Source organism: Xiphophorus maculatus, chromosome 2 (assembly GCF_002775205.1).
Source record: "Xiphophorus maculatus strain JP 163 A chromosome 2, X_maculatus-5.0-male, whole genome shotgun sequence".
NCBI lineage: Eukaryota > Metazoa > Chordata > Actinopteri > Cyprinodontiformes > Poeciliidae > Xiphophorus > Xiphophorus maculatus.
Window position 1 is genome coordinate 462,439 of NC_036444.1, and position 20,137 is coordinate 482,575.

General features: G+C 47.9%; 1 protein-coding gene across 1 annotated transcript; it reads left to right on the forward strand.

Moving 5' to 3' along the window:
* The first annotated feature begins 973 nt into the window (after positions 1-973).
* On the forward strand, positions 974-20,051 carry LOC102216433 (cyclic nucleotide-gated cation channel beta-1-like). Its single transcript, XM_023345975.1, has 20 exons — positions 974-1,312; positions 2,271-2,481; positions 2,708-2,722; positions 3,288-3,323; positions 5,235-5,330; positions 8,362-8,525; positions 9,845-10,021; positions 10,099-10,307; positions 10,443-10,493; positions 10,573-10,659; positions 10,757-10,821; positions 11,121-11,243; positions 17,104-17,245; positions 17,313-17,472; positions 17,550-17,647; positions 17,751-17,834; positions 17,911-18,029; positions 18,552-18,698; positions 18,774-18,972; positions 19,293-20,051. The coding sequence occupies exons 1-20, from the start codon at positions 1,075-1,077 to the stop codon at positions 19,500-19,502; spliced, it is 2,631 nt and encodes an 876-aa protein (XP_023201743.1). The 5' UTR covers positions 974-1,074; the 3' UTR covers positions 19,503-20,051.
* Positions 20,052-20,137: the final 86 nt, after the last annotated feature.

Sequence of the window (20,137 nt, forward strand, 5' to 3'; positions counted from 1 at the left end):
GGGATCGCTCCTGGTTAACTGGGTTCGTTCCTGGTTAACTGGGTTCGTTCCTGGCTAACTGGGATCGCTCCTGGCTAACTGGGATCGTTCCTGGCTAACTGGGTTCGTTCCTGGCTAACTGGGTTCGTTCCTGGTTAACTGGGTTCGTTCCTGGTTAACTGGGTTCGTTCCTGGTTAACTGGGTTCGTTCCTGGCTAACTGGGATCGCTCCTGGCTAACTGGGATCGTTCCTGGTTAACTGGGATCATTCCTGGTTAACTGGGTTCGTTCCTGGTTAACTGGGATCATTCCTGGTTAACTGGGTTCGTTCCTGGTTAACTGGGTTCGTTCCTGGTTTGATTCCAAACAATGTCTAATCTAGAACTGCTCTGATGTTTTATTTATTATTTCCACTTCCTGCAGGATGAAGATGCTTCTGGAGACGGTTGTGGAGGTAAACAGCATTTTGGTACATAGAAGATCAAGAGTAGAACCAGAACCAGAACCCAATGCTCTGCTCTGATTGGCTCTTCCTGTCTCTCTGTGCTCTGATTGGCTCTTCCTGTCTCTCTGTGCTCTGATTGGCTCTTCCTGTCTCTCTGTGCTCTGATTGGCTCTTCCTGTCTCTCTGTGCTCTGATTGGCTCTTCCTGTCTCCCTGCAGCGCCAGTCAGCTGTGATGCGTTTAAGAACTGTCTGATGCGTTTCCCGCCGACCTCTGAGTGCTTTGGCAACATCAACGCGTTCTTCAAGGAGAACGGCATCTCCCCTCCCCAGCTGCCCCACATGCCCCGCCCCCCCACCCGGCTCTCTGACCTCACCAGCTACCTGCCCCCGCTGCCCTCTCTGCCCCCGGAGCTGCGCCACGAGTTCTCCCAGATCCGGCTGACCCGGGTCCCGCGGAGCGTCGCCCAGAGCCTCACCCAGCTGTTGCCCGGCGGGGCCGCAGGGGACCCGGAGGCCCCAGTGGGCCCCGGCCTCTCCGGCCTGGCCCACAGCCTGTCCTCCATCCCGGAGAAGCTGACCCAGCTGCCCAGCAGAACCCAGCAGAGCTTCCTGAACATCTGGAACCGCCTCAACAGCCTCATGCCACAAGATGCCTAAGAACCGGAACCAGAACAGGAAGCAGCCGGACTTAGAACTCACGCACTTCCTGCGGCACCCCCCGGTGCCCCCTCCTCATCCTCAGCCGACCTCCCCCTGTCCCTCCCCCCCCACCCTGCCCAACGTGCCGTCCTACCCCCGCCTGCCGCCCATCGCCAGCCCGCCGCGCCCGATCTCCGGCCTCGCTAACCCCGCCTTCTTCATCGAGGAAGACTCAGACGGTCCTGCAGGTGAAGCCGCCTCAGGGGTCCAGGTGTAACTGCAGCAGGTTAGGGTTGGAGGCCGGCCCGGCTCCTGCTGAAACAAACTGAGGAGCAAAGCAGCAAATCAACTGAAAACCTTTCAAAATGTCAGAAACTACAGCAGGATGTCCAAACTGGCAAATTTAAACTATTGGCAGGTCGAAAAATCCTTCAAATTAATCTGAATATCATGAAAGATCCAAAACATAAACAGGGCTGCTGCCTTATTAAAAAGAAAAACTATTTTTATGTCATCATTTATTCTCTATTTTGTTGGACAAACAAAATCATTTCATGGTCCACCAATGGCCCTCAGCCCACAGTTTGGACACCCTGAAGTAGAAAAACGAAGCAGAGACATTTTTCAAAAAAAGTTACAGATATTATTTCTTTTTAGTCGTTCTGTAGAGATGCAGCAGAAGTTTGGCCTTCATGATAAACTAAAGCAGCTTCAGGTCAGTTCAGGATTAACGGGATTATTAACGGGATTAAAACGCTTCCTGCAGTCGGTGCATCACATTTTAACTGAAAACTTCAAATAAGCTTCGTTTTGATGCCGCCTGGATTAGATGAGCCTAGGAATATATTTTCAGTCTGAAATGTTTGTTTGTTTGGGTTTGTTAAAAACCCGACCAGAACCGGGTCTGGGTCAGATGCCGACTCTCTGTATGGAACCAGAACCATGTTGGTCGGCTCAGCCTGGATGACCCGGCAGAACCGGGTCTCTGAGCTGCAGCTGCACAAATCCTTCATGTGTTCATCAGGAAGACATGAAGCAGGAGCACCTGAGTGAGATCCCTCGTTACAAAGTTCATTCATTCATTCATTCATTCATTCATTCATTCATTCAGACTAAAAAGTGAAACTTTATATCAGCAGACAGAAATAAATTTGTTATTTTCCAACAATATTTCAGTTTCACCTGAACGTCTCTGTGGTCCAACAGAGCCGAGCCTCAGCCTCCGGCCCGCGGTGAGCGTGGAGGATGTCGACCAGGAGGGAGGAGCAGCAGGAGGAGGAAGAGGAGGAGAAAAAGGAGGAGGAGGAGGAGCAGCAGGAGGTGCAGGAGGAGGAGGCGATGAGAGCAGCAGCCTGGCCCTGGACCCAAAGCTCAGCACCCTGACGGTCCCCGTGGCCCCGGCAGGAGGCCGCCAGAGGTGAGGCGCCTGCAGACGGATTTCCCCGGGTTTGACTCGTTCAGTTCTAGATTTGAAAGAAAGCCGCTCTTCCTCTTCTGGAGTTTAACAGAGGACTTTGGATCAGTTTTTCTGATCAGTTTCATCTGTTTTCTATGCAGCTGTGCTGATAAAACGATCTGAAGCTGAATCTGGATCTTCACTGAAACGTTGTGTTCTTTCTCTCCTCGCATGCTTGCGCTCACAGTAGAGGAGATAAAGAGTAAGGAAGCTGCATGGGAGCTCACTCTGTCAGCTGTTAGATTTCCATCAACGTTGCATAAATTCACAGAATCGGTGAATGGAAGTGAAACGTTTTGATCCAAAAGGCGATGAGTTTATTCCAGAAAACCACCTCTAAAGGATTCTCTGATAAAAATAAAATGTGTGATTTTGGACAGAGACGTTTCATGCTATTGCCTCCTGCACTGCCCCCTGCTGTCCGTCTTCTGGCTCTGCGGTTTTGTTCTGCAGAAACAATCCAAACGTTTTGATTTCATCTGATCTAATCTGGACGAAACGATGCGCACAAGCAGCGTTGGGCCGAGTTGATGCAGAACTGATGCTTGTTGCTGCGGCAACTTCTCTGTACGGCTTTCTGCTTCTTCCTCCTGTAAGCTCATCTTCATCATCATCAATAAAACCTGCATGGCACGCTGTGGATCCTCTCTGTGTCTGATGCATGATCTGCTTGGTGCATGGCTCTGAGTGCTAACTCCATGTTTTCTGCCCTTACTCGACCTCTGATCCACTCTGACCTCTGACCTTTGACCCTTGTTCGTCCACAGCGGTGGGAGGAAACGCCCGACCATCTGGACCAAGACGTAAGCCCAACAGCCACTTCCTGTGCTGTTTGTATTTGAATTAAGTTGTGAATTAATTTAGTTAATTCATCCTGGTTGGGATTCTGTTCTCACTCAAGGTTTTTAGAAAATAAATCCTTTAAACTCAATTAATTCACAGAGGGCAGAAACTCCTAGTGAGATAGCATTGTATTGTTGCCAGTGGTCTGTATGTCCTCCAGGACCTTGTCAGTGTTGGAGCATGCAGCGACCTTTGGCCTTTCGCTATGCAGGGTTTGCTCTAAGACGTTGACGGAAGGAGGCAGATTTAATCTGTTGATGGTCCAGATTAACGCTGAGGCTAATCACTTTTTTTTTTTTACCCCTCCAGGGCTCTAGAGTCCCTTTTTACAAAGTAGGCTGACAGGAAAGGGGGAAGGAGAGGGGGAAGACATGCAGTAAACGTCGCCAGGTCCGGGAGTCGAACCCACGACAGCCGCGTCGAGGACTTGAGGCCTCCAAATGTGGGTTGCGCTAACCGCTACGCCACGCCCAGCTAATCACATTTTCATCAAAGGCAAACGAAACAAGCAGCTTTTTCAATTTAAAAACACTTTTTGCTGCTAAATTATTGAATAAATGTCAATCTGAGCTCAGCAGCAGATTATTTATAGTTTTTAATCTTCATCAGATTGGACCAAAGTTCATCTTTCCAGATGATTGTGGATCTTCTTTACGAATCTCGACTGTGGAAGCTAACATTAGCGTTAGCTGCTACATGTTTAGCATTGAGATGCTATTTTAGGCTAGCTTAGCTTCTGATAGGCTAACTCCTTTTAGCACAACTTGAACAGTACAGCAGTCTTTTCCAGCACCAGATTCTTCTGCAGCAGAAATGAAGCCAGTGGGTCCATAGCAGCGGCTCCTGTTAGCTGTTAGCGGATGTAGCTGTGCTTCAGATTTATTGGCGTACTAGAAACACAATACAAAAGTTTAGTCAGGACTTCTGTAAAAGACGCGATTAATTGTGTTGAAATCTTTAACCTAATTAATCTAATGTAATGTGTTAAAGTCCCGGCTCTAATCCAGATGTTCTGGTTCTGCTGAAACTTGACCCATGTTCTGTTTTGATGGAAGCATCACACTAGAGCTGTCAGTGTAACCAAAGAATAGAATTTAGTCGGGTTCAGATAGCAGTTTACTATCAACCAGTTTTGTTTATTACAAATTTCTGGACTGAAATACATCCAACTTCATCTCAACTCAAATCTTAGAGGGAACAACATTCACTATAACAGGGTCCTTGGTAAAGGAAAAAAAAACAAAAGAAGCTGGCCAGCAAAAAAAAAAAAAGTTCATATAGAGCTCTATATTTGTACGTGTGTGTCTGGTGCATACAAATGAAAAAGGTTGCTTGACTGGGATAGGGACCCAGAATGATGATGGCAGCCGGTGTCCACAAACACGGAAAATCCAGCAGCCTCTCCTTCCTCCTCTGCAGGCACGAAGGCCCAACGTTCCTCTCACAACAATGCAGACATTACCAATCTCCAGTAATGCTCACCTAGCAGGGAAACATCATATGAGAATCAAAGTTAGGCCATATGCAGAAGCCAGGCTGAGACTAGCATGTCTCTGCTCTGTAGCAGCTCTGAACTCTAAAGCCCGGGAATTCCCTTAGCAACTGCAGTCGGAATGCTGCCGTAAAGTAATGTCGTTCAGTTCTCTTAAAGGGACACTACCCATAAAGTAAAAGAATACAGAAAAGCAAAATAACACAGTACAAATACAGCAGGGTTACATCAGCACTTTATTTAGGAGGAATTTTCCTTCCTTAATATCAATGTAATTACGTTGCCAATAGCAACAGGCTAATCTAAGGCTGTTCCACACACTTACCTGAGCCGTGAGGTGAGGATCAGGACTCACCTGCTTTATCCTGAACGTCACCAGCAGAAACCTGCAGGTCCAGAGCGAAGATGATGATGAAGTCAGCATACCGGTCCGAGCCTGGCCCAGTGAGTCCAGTCTGCCCAGCGCCAACGGCATGTAAGAGCATTCAACCGCCGGTTCACCCAACCACACATCCAACCGCCTGCACATCCATCATGCAGCAGAGGTTTGGCTATGAATAACTAGAAATAATTGCTGAGAGCAGTTATCAATAAAACTAGTCATTTTAAATGACTGGGCTCCACCTGATAATCAATATCTGACAGTTGAGTCTGAGTTATCGTTTCTCAGCCTGCTAGGTTTAGGGTTTATGAAAATGAAGGCCTCAACCGGATCAGGAGCATCAACTCATTTTCATTTTGGGCCACATTAAAAGTCTGAATGTCCTTAAAGGGACGCTTGTGCCAGAATCTATTGATAGAACCCGTTAGACTGTTAAAATATCAATAAACATCTGTTTTTCTCTTAAAATGAAAAGATATTAAACATATTTTCATACTGATCAGTCCATCCAGGTGTCATAAAGCGGTGTGTTGAGGTGGTGAGGCAGAGGCAGCGGACCCCGGTATGATGAATAATGATGATTTAATGAAGAAAACTTAGTCCAAACAATGAGCAGCAGTCACATACACACTGACCACGAATAGACTAAACATTGACGAGGACCCGACCAGGAACAAGGAACACAGGTGGAGTTAAATACATGGGAGGGTAATCACAGAGACGAGACACACCTGGGAACAATCAAGGGGAGGACAGGACAACGAAGAGACTTAAGGACACAGAAAACTCTAAATAAACACAGAAAAACACAGATCCTGACAGTACCCCCCTCTCAAGGGCGGCTACCAGACGCCCACAAAACAAAAACACAACAAGGGTGGGCGGAGGGGCGCTGGACGGGGGGCCAGAGTCCAGAAAAAACAAAAAACAACCCACCATTGTGGGCAGAAACACAGGAAGGCCAAGAGTCCAAAAACAAACAAAAAACTACCCACAGGGTGGGCGGAGGCAAAGGAGGCGGGAACCACGGAGGTGGTCTGGCGGTGGTCTGGCGGTCGTCCACGGTGGCGGGAACCACGGAGGTGGTCCGGCGGCCGTCCGCGGCGCTGGAGGCGGGAATGATGAGTCCCGGGGGCCGCCCACAGACGGCGACGACGAGCCCCCCGAGGCAGGGTCTCTGGTGGAGCACAGAGAGTCGGGGTCTCGGTCGGAGCACAGGGGGTCTGGGTCTCGGGAGGAACGGATAGGGACTGGGTCTCAGTCGGAGCGCAGGGGGTCTCGGTCTCGGGTGGAACACTGGGGGTCTCGGTCGGAACACAGGGGGTCTCGGTCGGAACACAGGGGGTCTCAGTCGGAACACAGGGGGTCTGGGTCTCGGGAGGAACGGATAGGGACTGGGTCTCGGTCTCGGGTGGAACACTGGGGGTCTCGGTCTCGGGTGGAACACAGGGAGTCTCTGGGGGAACACAGGGAGTCTCTGGGGGAACACAGGGAGTCTCTGGGGGAACACAGGGAGTCTCTGGAGGAACACAGGGAGTCTCTGGAGGAACACAGGGGTGGGGCCTGGGAACCGGCTGCGGGGGCGAGCCGCAGCGAAGCCTTGGGACCGGCTGCGGCTCCGGAAGGCGACGAGGGGCCGGGTGCACCGGCGGCTCACGTCGCTGTCTCCGGCCAGGCAGCGGAGGTGGCGCCTCCGGAAAGCGACGAGGGGCCGGGTCTGCCGGCGGCTCACGTCGCTGTCTCCGGGCAGACAGCGGAGGTGACGGATCCGGAAGGCGACGAGGGGCCGGGTTCACCGGCGGCTCACGTCGCTGTCTCCCCCGGCGTGAGTAACGGCGGGGGCCGAATCCGGAGGGCTTTGGGGTGGTGACTGGTGGGATCAGACATTTGTTAATCGCCAGGGTGTAGTCTGAGTCCAGTCCCATCTCCTCCAGCAGCAGCGGAGATGGCAGGATCTCTACGTCCTTGTAGAGATCTCGCTGAGCCAACTCCAACTGCTGCTGGAACCATGCCTCTTGGTCGTGCTGCTCTCTCACCATTCGGTTTGGTCGGGTCCTTCTATCATGAAGCGGTGTGTTGAGGTGGTGAGGCAGAGGCAGCGGACCCAGGTATGATGAATAATGATGATTTAATGAAGAAAACTTAGTCCAAACAACGAGCAGCAGTCACATACACACTGACCACGAATAGACTAAACATTGACGAGGACCCGACCAGGAACAAGGAACACAGGTGGAGTTAAATACATGGGAGGGTAATCACAGAGACGAGACACACCTGGGAACAATCAAGGGGAGGACAGGACAACGAAGAGACTTAAGGACACAGAAAACTCTAAATAAACACAGAAAAACACAGATCCTGACACCAGGATTTTGTGATTATTTTTGCAGTGTTAAGTTATATAATGTTAAATGTGACATTTCTTTAATCGCCCAAAGTTTCTGGTCAATTGAGACAAATCTGCAGTAAAATCAGAAAAAAAATGTGGGGTCTGTTGATTTTGCACATTCGTGAAAAACTGGAGGGATTTATTGATGTAACTTGGAGTCTAAAGGGCCACATAAAAAGCTACGGTGGGCCAGATTTGGCCCCTGGGCCTTGAGTTTAACATGTGATCTAGATGCTACATGTGTTTGGAATAAACGCATTTTATTTATTAACCACAAGAATTCAGTTAAATACTTTATTCAACACACTTGTTAAGTCAGTGAGAAAAAAGAAGAAAGAATGATTAAACTAATAAACTATTGCATAATAAATATAACACCTAAGTTATTTCTAGGTGTTTTATCTCTGCCTAGAAACAACCTCCTACTGGACAAGGTTAGCTTCGCGCCACCAGCTAGCCTGTGCAGCGAACAGTTAGCTGCTGGTGAGTTTCTGCCGGGAAATGAGGACGAATTTAGTTCTGCAGAATTCTGAATAAAACCGGGATCAGGAATTCAGGAATTATTCCTAAATACAGTCACAGCAACAAGGAGCAGCGAGCTTGGTGGTGTTGCTCTGCTGGGAACAACCGGAGCTAACGCCGCGCAAGGCTGGGCGAGAGTCACAGGCCATCCCTTCATCCATCTATCCATCTATCCCTCCATCCCGTGCTGGTTTTCCTCTTGTCCTCCAGGCTGAGGGAGCGCCCAGCATCCGCTGCCAGTCAGACCAGTCAGACCAGTGCTGTGGTCAGTGAGCGACTCCAGGAACTGGTCAGGATGTTCAAAGAGAGAACGGAGAAAGCCAAAGAGAAACTGATCGACCCAGACAGCTCCGACGAAGAGAGCGTCATCACCGGTGAGTCTTCCTCCACACACACACACACACACACACACACACACACACACACACACACACACACACACACACACACACACACACACACACACACACCCCAGACGTTCAGACATCTGGAAAGTCCTGGAAAGTCCTGGAAAGTCTGCAGGTTCCTCTGCTGCAGCATTTCAGGCCCAGCTGAACTGAGCAGTAGATTCAGAACAGGTTCGTGTTTGTTGGAGATCAGCTTTTCTCAGCTTGCCGGGTCGGATCGGATCAGATCGGGTCGGGTCGGTGGGTCCAGATTTCTGACCCTGAGCTTTTGACCCCTGGGTTTCCTGGGGTCAAAAGCCAAGAAGTCCAAATCCAGTGGGGTAGATGAGGATGGGGGGGCAGACAGATGAGCAGTGAAGGTGTTCCCCTAGGGCGGGGGGGGGCGTGCAGCAGGACGCTCCGCCCTTATTTGGTCCTTCTGGTCAGCCGGCTCCAGACGAATTTAACAGGGATGGCACCAGCTTATTCTGGGGGGGGGAATTAATCTACGTAGCAATATTAGTCGAGTAAAAGAAAAAGGTACAGCGCAGTAAAACTACTCTTATAAATACCATTTTTTCCAAAAAAGTTACTCAACTGAATGCAACAAGTACTACCCACTTTTGAACATAAACAACACCATCAGTAGCCTACAGGCTACTAGTTAACTAGCTTAAGGTCCTATACTGGTATTAGCTAGTCATCTTTTAGCTAACATTACTTGCATCCAACAGCTTAACTCAACTCAGTCGGTTAGTTTGGGGGGAAAGTGTGCAAAGTTCTTTGCGTTTTACGGGTTTGCTTCCCTGATTCTAACACACCTGTGCAGTTCTGCACAGCAGCAGCAGGTCTTCGTCCGTAAACTCAGCGCTAGCGTCTTAGCGCTCATGTTGCGTTTAAAGGCGTTATGAGATGTTAACAACGATTAAAAAGTTTTAACTGCTGAAAAAAGTGACAGAAGTCACAGATATGGAAGTGCGGAAGCTCCTACTGTATCAAATCGATACAAGAATAACATAAATCTGGCCACTCTGAGGTAAAATCCCCCCAATGCTCGCCATGCCGCCGGGCATTCTGATGATGATCAGGCACAGAGGTCAAAGGTCAGCAGCAGCGTCTCATATCAGACTGCAGGGAAGTTCTTGTCCACACCGAACCAGAACCAGAACCTCCACTGACTGCCATATACCTACCAATAGAACCCAGTTCTGGTCGTGTTGGTTCTGGTCGGGTCCAGTCGGTTCCAGTCAGTTCTGGTCGGTTCCGTTTCTCTGTCTGATCGTGTTTCTCTGTTGTTTCTTCCTCAGCTCCCCCTCAGCCTCCAGCCGCCCCCCAGGATGAGGAAGAGGAGGAGGAAGGCAGGTCAGAAGGTCAGTGTGTCGGCGGGGCAGGAAGCGGGTCGGAGGCGCCTGGAGGAAAGGAGACTCGGTGGATCCGGGCCTGCTGGCCGATCCGATTCCCCGCCAGCATCGACCCTTTCACCAGTGAGAATCCCGCAGTACCTGCTGCCACCGCCTGCTTCTCCTCCTCTTCATCGTGTGCCTCTGTAATCTGTCCCCAGACATCCTGTACGTTCTGTGGATGTTCCTGGTTTCTGCAGCCTGGAACTGGAACGTGTGGCTGATCCCCGTCCGCTGGGCGTTCCCCTACCAGACGCCCCAAAACGCCCCCTACTGGCTGCTGGCTGACTACGCCTGCGACCTCATCTACATCCTGGACATCGCCGTGTTTCAGCCGCGCCTGCAGTTCATCCGTGGAGGAGACATCGTGGTGAGGCAACCTCAGAATAATCTGAGATAATCTGGGAATAATTTGAAAATAATCTGAGATTATGTGATTACTGTGCAGTTCCATAACGAGCAATGTCTTATTTCTCTGATTCCTCATTTTGTTTTCTTGTGACAGTGTGACAAGAAGGAAATGAGAAAGAATTACATGAAAACCAAACGCTTCAAGGTAAACGGATCAGGACTAGAAGGGAAATATTCCGTGGATTTTTCCGTGAATGCTTCCTGACTCCTGATTTGTTTTGCAGTTCGACGTGGCCAGCCTCCTTCCTTTGGAGCTGCTGTACTTTAAGACGGGCATCAACCCTCTGCTGCGGTTACCTCGCCTGCTGAAGGTCGGCTGCTGAACTGAAAAGACGCGGAGATTCTCCTCTTCTCTAAACATTAGAAAGGAAGCTGAGAGGTTTCTGTTGTCTGTCGGCTTCTCTGCAGATCAACTCGTTCTTTGAGTTTAATGAGCGACTGGAGGCCATCCTGACCAAAGCCTACATCTACAGGTCAGCCTCTGGGAAACGCTCTCAGACAGAACAAAGTACCAGCTCATTAGATGCATCACGCTGCTGTGAAGCAAAACTGGCATCAAAATTTGGTTCATCTACTTAATAATAATGATTTATTATTGATAAAGTTAGGGTCTCTTCACATGAATCGGGGCAACACCCATAAATATCTCTGTCTCTCATCAAGGCAGCAGAAAACTCCTCACAAACACAGTCACTACGTCTGGGACAATGCATGCTGGGAGATGCAGTTTGATGAGTGCGTTAGTAAAATGGAAGGCGGTTCTGTGTTTCAGGGTGATCCGAACCACAACTTATCTTCTCTACTGTCTTCACTGCAACGCCTGCCTCTACCACTGGGCGTCCTCCTACATCGGACTGGGGGCCACGCAGTGGGTCTACAACGGGGTCGGCAACAGGTCGGGGAAGGTCACACTTTGCAACCTAAATGTTGAGCTAGCTCAGAGGTCAACATGCAGTTTGGACTGGAGCTAAACAGTTAGCTTACTAACTAAATCTTTTGAGCTAAATGTTTAAATAAGTTGGTAAACTAAATAATTAGCTTCATAAATATTTATTGACATAGCTAACTATTTAGCTCCAAATTAGTTAGCTCTTAGCAAGCTAAATACTTAGTTGACATTAAATATTTAACTGGCTTGCTAACTAAGTATTTTTGATTGGGACTAAATATTTAGTAGGTAAATGTTTAGCTTACTAATTTAATATTTAGCATAAAGCTAAATATTTAAACTAGATGGTAAACTAAATTTTTAGTTACATAATATTTAGTCAGTAGGCTAATGATTTAGCTCCAAACTAGTTAGCTCTGAGTTAGCTAAATACATAGTTTACAAACACAATATTTAGCTAGCTCCTCGCTACAAATTTGAGCTAAATATCTAGCTAGTAAATATTTTGCTTGCTAAATAAATATTTACTTTGAAACTATGACATTTATAAATGAATGAATGATATGGTGAAAACATGACACTGAAAAATTGCTCCCATATTTTCCTCCTTTAACAGACCAGATCATTGCTGTTAGCTTTTGACCGTTAACTTTACAAACGGCAGCCCGTAAATATTTACTCATCCTCACCAGAGGTCCCAGCGTTTCCCGTTCTGGAAGAAGAGCGAGTGATTGTAGACTTTCTATCTTTGTTTTTTCTTACTGTATTTCACTGGGTGTTTGTGTTACTTGTTTATCTGTAAATTCGTGTTAGTTTCGTCACGTTTTAAGGGGTTTTTGTGGGTTCAGGTGTGGCCGTCAGGCCGGCGTCTTAGGACGCCATGGTGGTTGTTGGTGGTGGGTCTTTCTCCACGCTGACACGGAAGAATGGCATCAAGGTGGGTGCTGGTTCTCCGTGCAGCGTGGAGGAAGTTTGTTTGGCAGTGGGTGAGGTGATTGGGCACGGGAATATTAGGTCTGCAGCACGAATGAATGGAGCGGTGGTGTTGTTTGTGGAGAAGGTTGAGCAGGCTCAACAGTTGGTGAAGGAGGGCGTTGCTGTGAATGGTTTGTTTTTGCAAGTGTTGCCATTAACACTGCCAGCGACTAAAGTGACTCTGTCAAATGTGCCACCGTTCATCAGCGATGACTTTTTGATTAAAGAGTTGTCAAGGCACGGTAAGGTGGTGTCACCGCTTAGAAAAGTTCCTACGGGGTGCAAATCACCTCTTCTAAAACATGGCGTCTCCCACAGAAGACAATTATTTATGATTTTAAATCGTAAAGACGAGGAGCTAAATCTAAGATTTCATGTTAAGGTAGATGAGTTTGATCATATGTTGTTTGCCACATCTTCTAACATGAAGTGCTTTGGTTGCGGTAAAGAGGGCCACATTGTAAAGATGTGTCCCGACAGGGCCGGGCCGGCCCCGCCGGCCTCGGCGAAGCAGCAACCCGCTGCTGCTAAGCAGGTGGGGGACCCACCTAGTGAGGCTGGAGCGGCGCATTCGCCACCCCGCGGTGGCGAATGCGGAAGAGCCCGCTGCCGCTGCGGAGGAATCCGCTGCCAATGCGGAAGAGCCTGCTGAGGAAGAGCCTGCAGATGGTTTGGTTGAGGAGGTGTCGGTAGTGGACAGTGAGACGAGTGTGCGTGTGAGAAAGGACGGGGGCACGGTGGTGATGGTGAAGGTGTGGAGGGAGGACAGGAGGAGGTGAAGGACAGTGAGGAGCATTTAGTGTGTGGGGACCAGGGAGGGACAGGTGAGGTGGAGGTAGGAGGACAGAATGAAAGGAGGAACAGTGTAGAGTCGGTTTTGGGAACTGGATTGGAGGGAGAGACAGAGGAGGTGATGGAAGTGGAGGCTTCTGCCCCGGTAAAGAGGCGAAGCAAAAGGAGGAATGTGGTGGCTGCTGTGCAGGCCAGCAGGCAGGTCAGCAAGCTGGCTGGAGAGAGGAGGGAGGTGTCGGACAGCAGCGACGCTGAGAGCTGGTTCTCTGACACCAGCGAGGCGTCAGTGACTCAAACAAGTAGTAAAGAACCAAGATACCCTGTCGAGTCTTACAGAACGTTTTTAAAACAAACTAAAGGGCTGAAAGGAGTAAAGATAGAAAGTTATTTTCCAGATCTGAGAATCTTTTACTCCTCTGCGAGACATCACATTAGGAACAACGAAGTATCGGGTTTTGAAAAGACAGAAATATTTAGATTAAAGAAAGCAATGTCAAAAGCGAGAAAACTTTTTTGAGTAAAAATGATGCACAGTGATTTTTTAGTATTTTTATTATTATTATTTTTTATAGTCTTTTTGTGTGTTGGTTTTAGCTTCTTACCCAATATGGATTGTTTTAAAATCGCAACTTTGAATCTTAAAGGGGCGAGGGAGGCTGAGAAACGGGCTTTGATTTACCAAACACTGAACCAAAAGAAAATCGATGTTATTTATTTACAGGAAACTCATAGTGATCATTTAATTGAGACGGACTGGGGCAGAGAGTGGAGGGGGGAGGTCATTTTAAGCCACGGCGCCTCCCAGAGTGCAGGGGTGGGCTTCCTGTTCTCTAAGGCTTTCACCCCAAACTCAATAGAAGTAGAGCATGTCGTTCAAGGGAGGTGTCTTTTAGTTAAAGCAAAGTTTGATATTTTTAGTCTGGTTTTTATTAATATTTATGCTCCGACCACCAATGCAGAGAAAAAGCGTTTTTTTGAACAAATTGGGGAAAGGTTGGGTGATTGTGGGTCTGAGGATTATGTTTTTATAGGCGGGGATTTTAATTGTACAGAAAACGAGTTTTTAGATCGTAATCATGCAGAGCTGCATCCGGCGGCCCAACATGCTCTGCGGCGGCTGGTCTCGTCTCACGGCCTGGTGGACGTATGGAGGAGGATGAACAGGCTCCAGGCAGTACACATGGTCCCACATTAAGGAAAACCGAATCTCTTTAGCTCGACTTGACCGGTTTTATTGTTTTAAACACCATTTTAACGTGTTGAAAACATGCCAGATTTTACCGGTGGCTTTTACCGATCATTCGTTGCTTTTAGGTGTTTTTAATAGAAACATTTTACCTAGGAGCGCTTACTGGCATTTTAACTCAGCTTTAACTTATGATCAGGGTTTTAAGGAGATTTTAGGTTATTTTTGGACTGGTTTTAGGCAAAGAAAGTCCGATTTTACTTGTCTGAGACAGTGGTGGGACCATGGGAAAGTTCAGATAAAACTGCTGAGTCAGCAGCACACCCTTAATGTCACCAGTGACATTACCGGATCTATCAGGGATCTGGAGATGAACATCGTGGAATTAGAACAACTTAGTGAATCCACAGGAAGTCGAGAGTACATTGAAGCTCTCAGATCAAAAAGGCTAGTTTTAGCAAACCTGCTGGAGAATAAAGTCCAAGGCGCTTTGGTCAGGTCCCGGGTCCAGAACATCACAGAGATGGATGCTCCCTCTGGCTTTTTCTTCAGCTTGGAGAGGAAACACGGGCAGAGGAAGCAGATCCACTCTCTGCTGTCGGACACGGGGCAGCAACTGAGTGAACCAGGGCAGATCAGGAGGAGGGCTGTGGATTTTTACCGTTCTCTGTTCCACAGCGAATATGAGGAGAACGAGGAACGTTTAGAGGAGTTCTGCTGTGAACTGCCTCAGGTCTCCGAAGAGACCAGAACCGACCTGGAGCGCCCCCTGGGGCTTCAAGAACTCCACACAGCCCTCCTCAGCATGCAGGGCCAGAAGTCCCCGGGCATTGACGGGCTCACTGTGGAGTTTTACAAGGCCTACTGGGATCTTCTGGCCCAAGATTTGCTCGACGTCTACAACGAGTGTCTGCACACTGGTTCACTCCCCTTGTCCTGCTGAAGGGCGGTCATCACCCTGCTGCCCAAAAAGGGGAACTTGCAGGAGATAAAGAACTGGCGCCCTGTGTCCCTCCTCTGCACCGACTATAAGATCCTCTCCAAGGCCCTGGCCACGAGGCTGGGGAAGGCTATGGAGCAGGTCATCCACCGGGATCAGACCTATTGCGTCCCCAGCAGGTCCATGGTAGATAATATCTACCTAATTCGGGATGTTTTGGAGGTCTCCGGTTCATTGGGTTTGAAGACTGGCTTGATTTCACTAGATCAAGAAAAGGCATTCGACCGCGTCGAACACGGCTTCCTCTGGGAAACCATGAGGAGGTTCGGGTTCAGCGAGGGTCTTATCGCCAAGATCCAGGTTCTGTACAGTGGCATTGAGAGTGTGCTGAAGATCAACGGTAGCCTGTGTGCTCCTTTTAGGGTGTGTAGAGGCGTTCGACAGGGCTGCGCGCTCTCGGGGATGCTCTACGCACTCTCCCTGGAACCCCTCCTCCGGAAAATACGCTCGAGTGTTTATGGTCTGGTTTTACCTGGTTTTAAGGACAATATGGTTTTATCTGCCTACGCTGACGATGTTGTTGATTTTGTAAAAGATCAGCAAGACGTCACTGTTTTAACCAAGATCACTGAAAAGTTTTTTACTCTGTCCGCTGCGAGGGTGAACTGGGGAAAGAGTGCAGCCCTGGCCGTCGGCGAGTGGCCTGCAGGGCTCCCAGTTCTCCCTCAGGGTCTTTTATGGAAGAAGGACGGTTTTAAATATCTTGGTGTGTTTTTAGGCAATAAATATATTGTGAACAAGAACTGGGACGACATTGAGCAAAAAATAAAAAATAAACTGTCAAAATGGAAGTGGCTTCACCCACAAATGTCCTACCGGGGCAGAGTGTTGGTGTTAAACAACCTTGTCGCTTCACAGCTGTGGCACAAGCTCTCTGTTTTAGACCCACCGTCTGGCTTAATTGTAAAGATTCAGTCAGAGATGGTAAACTTTTTTTGGAACAGTCTGGAACGGTGCCACAGTCAGTTTTATTTTTACTGAGAGAGGGGGGCCAGGGCCTTGTCCACCTGGCTAGTAGAACAGCTACCGTGCGTTTACAGTTCCTGCAAAAGTTTCTTACAAGATCTCCTGTATGGAAAGATGTGGCCAGCTGCATCCTCAGACGTGTGAATTAGACTTAAATAACAGCAGCGCAAAAGTGCTGTTTAGATACTGTGTAAAGATCCTACACAAGAGAACTCTCTGCAAAAGATCCGTCAGCGTGTGGAGCGACAGACTCGGAGGACAGAAACCTCAATGGAGGACTTTATACAAGCCTCCAATCAAAAAACGGACTGGTGATCTGCAGTGGCGGATTTTGCACGGCGCTATCGCCACAAACTCGTTTTTATCGGTCATCAGTCCTGGGGTTTTAAACGAGTGTCCATTTTGCAGTTTGTCTGAGAGTGTGTTTCATGTTTTTACAGATTGTGTACGGTTAACTAGTTTTTTTAATTTTTTAATGAGCGTTTTTAGCCTTTTTGGAATGGTTTTTACCAATTCCCTTTTTATTAACGGTGTACATCACTGTCGATCCACAAGTTTTAAATCTTGTCTTTTAAATTTTTTAATAGCCGAAGCCAAAATGGCTATTTATATAACTCGACGAGACAAAATGCAGGCTGGACCTCAACTCGACGTGGTGGCTCTGTGGAAGGTCAATATTAAGGCCAGGTTGAGATTAGAGTTTTGTTTCTACAGAGCCACCAGGAATCTGAGGGGTTTTTTAGAACTGTGGGGTTTTCATAATGTATTGTGCACCATTTCCGATCAGGGAGACCTAAAATATAATAAGCTGCTATTGTAAATATTTATTGTGTTTTTAGTGTCCTTTGACCTGATCATGTATTGTTTTTATTGTTAAAATATTGTGCAATAAATGTTTTGTTAAAAATAAAAAAAAAATCTTCTTCTTCTACTTCTTCTTCCCTCAGTTATATTCGCTGTTACTACTTTGCGGTGAAAACTCTGATCACCATCGGCGGTCTGCCGGATCCCACCTCCCTGTTTGAGATCGTCTTCCAGCTCATCAACTACTTCGTTGGAGTCTTTGCCTTCTCCATCATGATTGGTCAGGTAGGTGTGGTCGCTTAGCTGCACTCCTGGTGTCAAACCAGCAACCGCTGCCTTGCTTGTGTGTCAGATGCGTGATGTTGTCGGTGCGGCCACCGCGGCTCAGACCTACTACCGCACCTGCATGGACAACACTATCAAATACATGACATCCTACCACATACCCAAAGACGTCCAGAACCGCGTCAAGACCTGGTACAACTACACCTGGCAGTCACAAGGCATGCTGGGTAAGGAGAGCGCCACCTGTTGGTGGTTGGTGACCTGAGCTGCTGTTAATGCTTCACATCTGGATGTTTGTCTCCAGATGAACAGGAGCTTCTGACCCAGCTGCCAGATAAAATGCGTCTGGACATCGCTGTAGACGTCAACTACTCCATCGTGAGTAAAGTCCCTCTGTTCCAGGTGAGGAAGTGCTAAAGTCACCTGCCGGGTGTTAACCTGAGTCTGCTCATGCTGGTGTCATGGCTGCTGGTGTGAAGAACCAAAGTGTCTTCCTGCATCCCAGGGCTGTGACAGGCAGATGATCTTTGACATGCTGAAGAGTCTGCGCTCAGTCGTCTACCTGCCTGGAGATTACGTCTGCAAAAAGGTAAACCTCCCCTCTGAAAGCTAGCATGAGCCGCTAGCGTCATGCCTGACCGTGTGCTTGCTTCCTGCCCCCCCAGGGCGAAGTGGGTCGGGAGATGTACATCATCAAAGCAGGGGAGGTGCAGGTAGTTGGAGGTCCGGATGAGAGGACGGTGTTCGCTACGCTGAGAGCAGGATCCGTGTTTGGAGAGATAAGGTACAGAAAACTGCAAGGTTTCATGATACCGTAAAATCAGACATGTAGTTAGAGTGACTCAGATGGATGTTTCTGCCTAGAGTCGGACTGAAGCTGAAGACGTTCTGCCTGACCCGGTTCTGCTTGGGGAGTTGGAGCTCCTGCTCTCTGAGCAGTTATTTTATTATTTTAGTTTATATCTTTAATTCCTCTGATTCTTCATTTTCACCTGAGCTTCCTAATAAGAACAAGTGGAAAAGTGAAAAACCTTCAATAATAAGAAATAGGAAACAACCTGTAGAGAGTCAGATTAACTTGCCAGATGTGGCACAGTTCAGATTGTTTTTCGTCCATTCGGGTTTGTGTCGTGTTACTCTGAACGCAGCCCGACAGGCAGCAAAGTCTGACAGGCAGCAAAGTCTGACAGGCAGCAAAGTCTGACAGGCTGGATGTTCCAACAAATCTCCTTCACTTCCTCCTGTTTGGACCGGCTTTCTGTGTTTCTGATGGGCCGTCATCATGATCAAGCTGTCTGGTTCTCAGTTTGCTAGCGGTGGGCGGAGTCAACCGGCGCACGGCCAACGTGATCGCTCATGGGTTTGCCAACCTGTTCATCCTGGACAAGAAAGACCTGAACGAGATCCTTGTCCACTACCCCGAGTCCAAGAAGCTGCTGCGCAAGAAGGCCAGGTTAGCATCCAGATTATCTTCCGACGCCTGCTGCATTCCTCCTTTACCTCTTTCTGTAACACCTTTTCACCACAGGAAGATGCTTAATAAGGGAAAAAAGCCTGAACCCAAAGTGGAACCTAAGGAACCGGCTCCGGTACCGGTAGCTTCTCTCAGGCCCGAGACGCCCAGACTGCTGCGAGCGGCTCTGGAGATGACGGAGAGGTCGTCTGGACTGAAAGGAGCTCTGGCTCGGGTCAAAGAGAGGAGCAGCAAGTCCAGCATCTCACTGCAGGTAAACACCTCAGAGATTCAGCTGCTAGCTAGCAAGCTATCCCGTTAGGTCCATGTTTAACTGTTTCATTGGGATTTATGAAACAAGGAACACAAAGTAGAGCAGAGCTGGGAAGTTTTACAGCCAGAGCTACGATGCATGGTTCATATTAGAGCAGATTCATGGATGAGAATGGCCTAGTCAAAGCCCAGACTTGAATTCAGCAGAGAACGTGTGAGGAAAGTTGTTTCATGAAGGTTTCAGTCTGCAGACATTCAGAGCTGCTGGAAACGAGCATGAAGCATGTTAGTGATGGACTTCCTGTCCTCCGTCTCCTCCAGCGGTCCCTCTCCGCCTCGCTGCGACCTCCGGACCCCGTCCTCAGCCCCGGACCGGACCCGGACACGTCCCTCTCTGCCAGCTCCACGACGCTTCGCTCAGCTTCTCGGAGCTGCAACCCTGCAGATTTTCCTCCTGCACAGCTGCAGCGCGGCGCTGCGGGATGGGATGAGAGTGAGGATGAGTGGGATGAAGGAGGAAGAGGGAAGTGATTGGAGGAGATGAAGAGGTGATGAAGCTCATTTCATAGTTGGGTCAGACACTCCTGGTTCTCCAGAAATGAAAGTCTGGTCTTTGTTTTGTTATTGTTTGGTACAAATTTACTAAAATAATAACTGGCCTTATAATAAGTGGAATCACTGCTGCAGCTCAACCTGAGACACTCCTCTATTGATTTTTAACTAGAACAATATTAATATCAAAGATGTCAACATTGCATTTTATTCTGTAAAATTATCTGTGAATGTAAAATAACTATCATCAATCTTTCTGATTATTGTCTCAATATTTTATCTACGTTTTACTTTGAATGCTTTATGCTCATTTTGTATAAATGTTTTACTCTGAATTTTAGATGAAACATATTTACTTATTATACAATAAGCTGAATGTCCTGAGATATTAAAGCATCCTGATATTGCTGCTGTCAATATGTTTATGTTTTATGTGATGTAAGAACTGTTTATTATATATATATATAGATTTCTCTCTCTATATATATCTATAATAAACAAACTGCATATAAAGTATTGCACTGACAACCAGTTTCTTTTCATTTCTGTTATTATGAGTCTTACAATGAAATAAAATAAAGTTCTCTGTGAAAAGTTCCTCAGCTAAAGTAACC

Excerpts from the sequence above, each read along its gene's own strand:
- LOC102216433 (XM_023345975.1), top strand. The coding sequence starts at position 1,075 with ATGCCTAAGAACCGGAACCAGAACAGGAAGCAGCCGGACTTAGAACTC. Across the intron at positions 1,313-2,270 it reads AGACTCAGACGGTCCTGCAG|AGCCGAGCCTCAGCCTCCGG; the intron begins GTGAAGCCGCCT and ends GTGGTCCAACAG. Across the intron at positions 18,699-18,773 it reads CTGCTGCGCAAGAAGGCCAG|GAAGATGCTTAATAAGGGAA; the intron begins GTTAGCATCCAG and ends TTTTCACCACAG.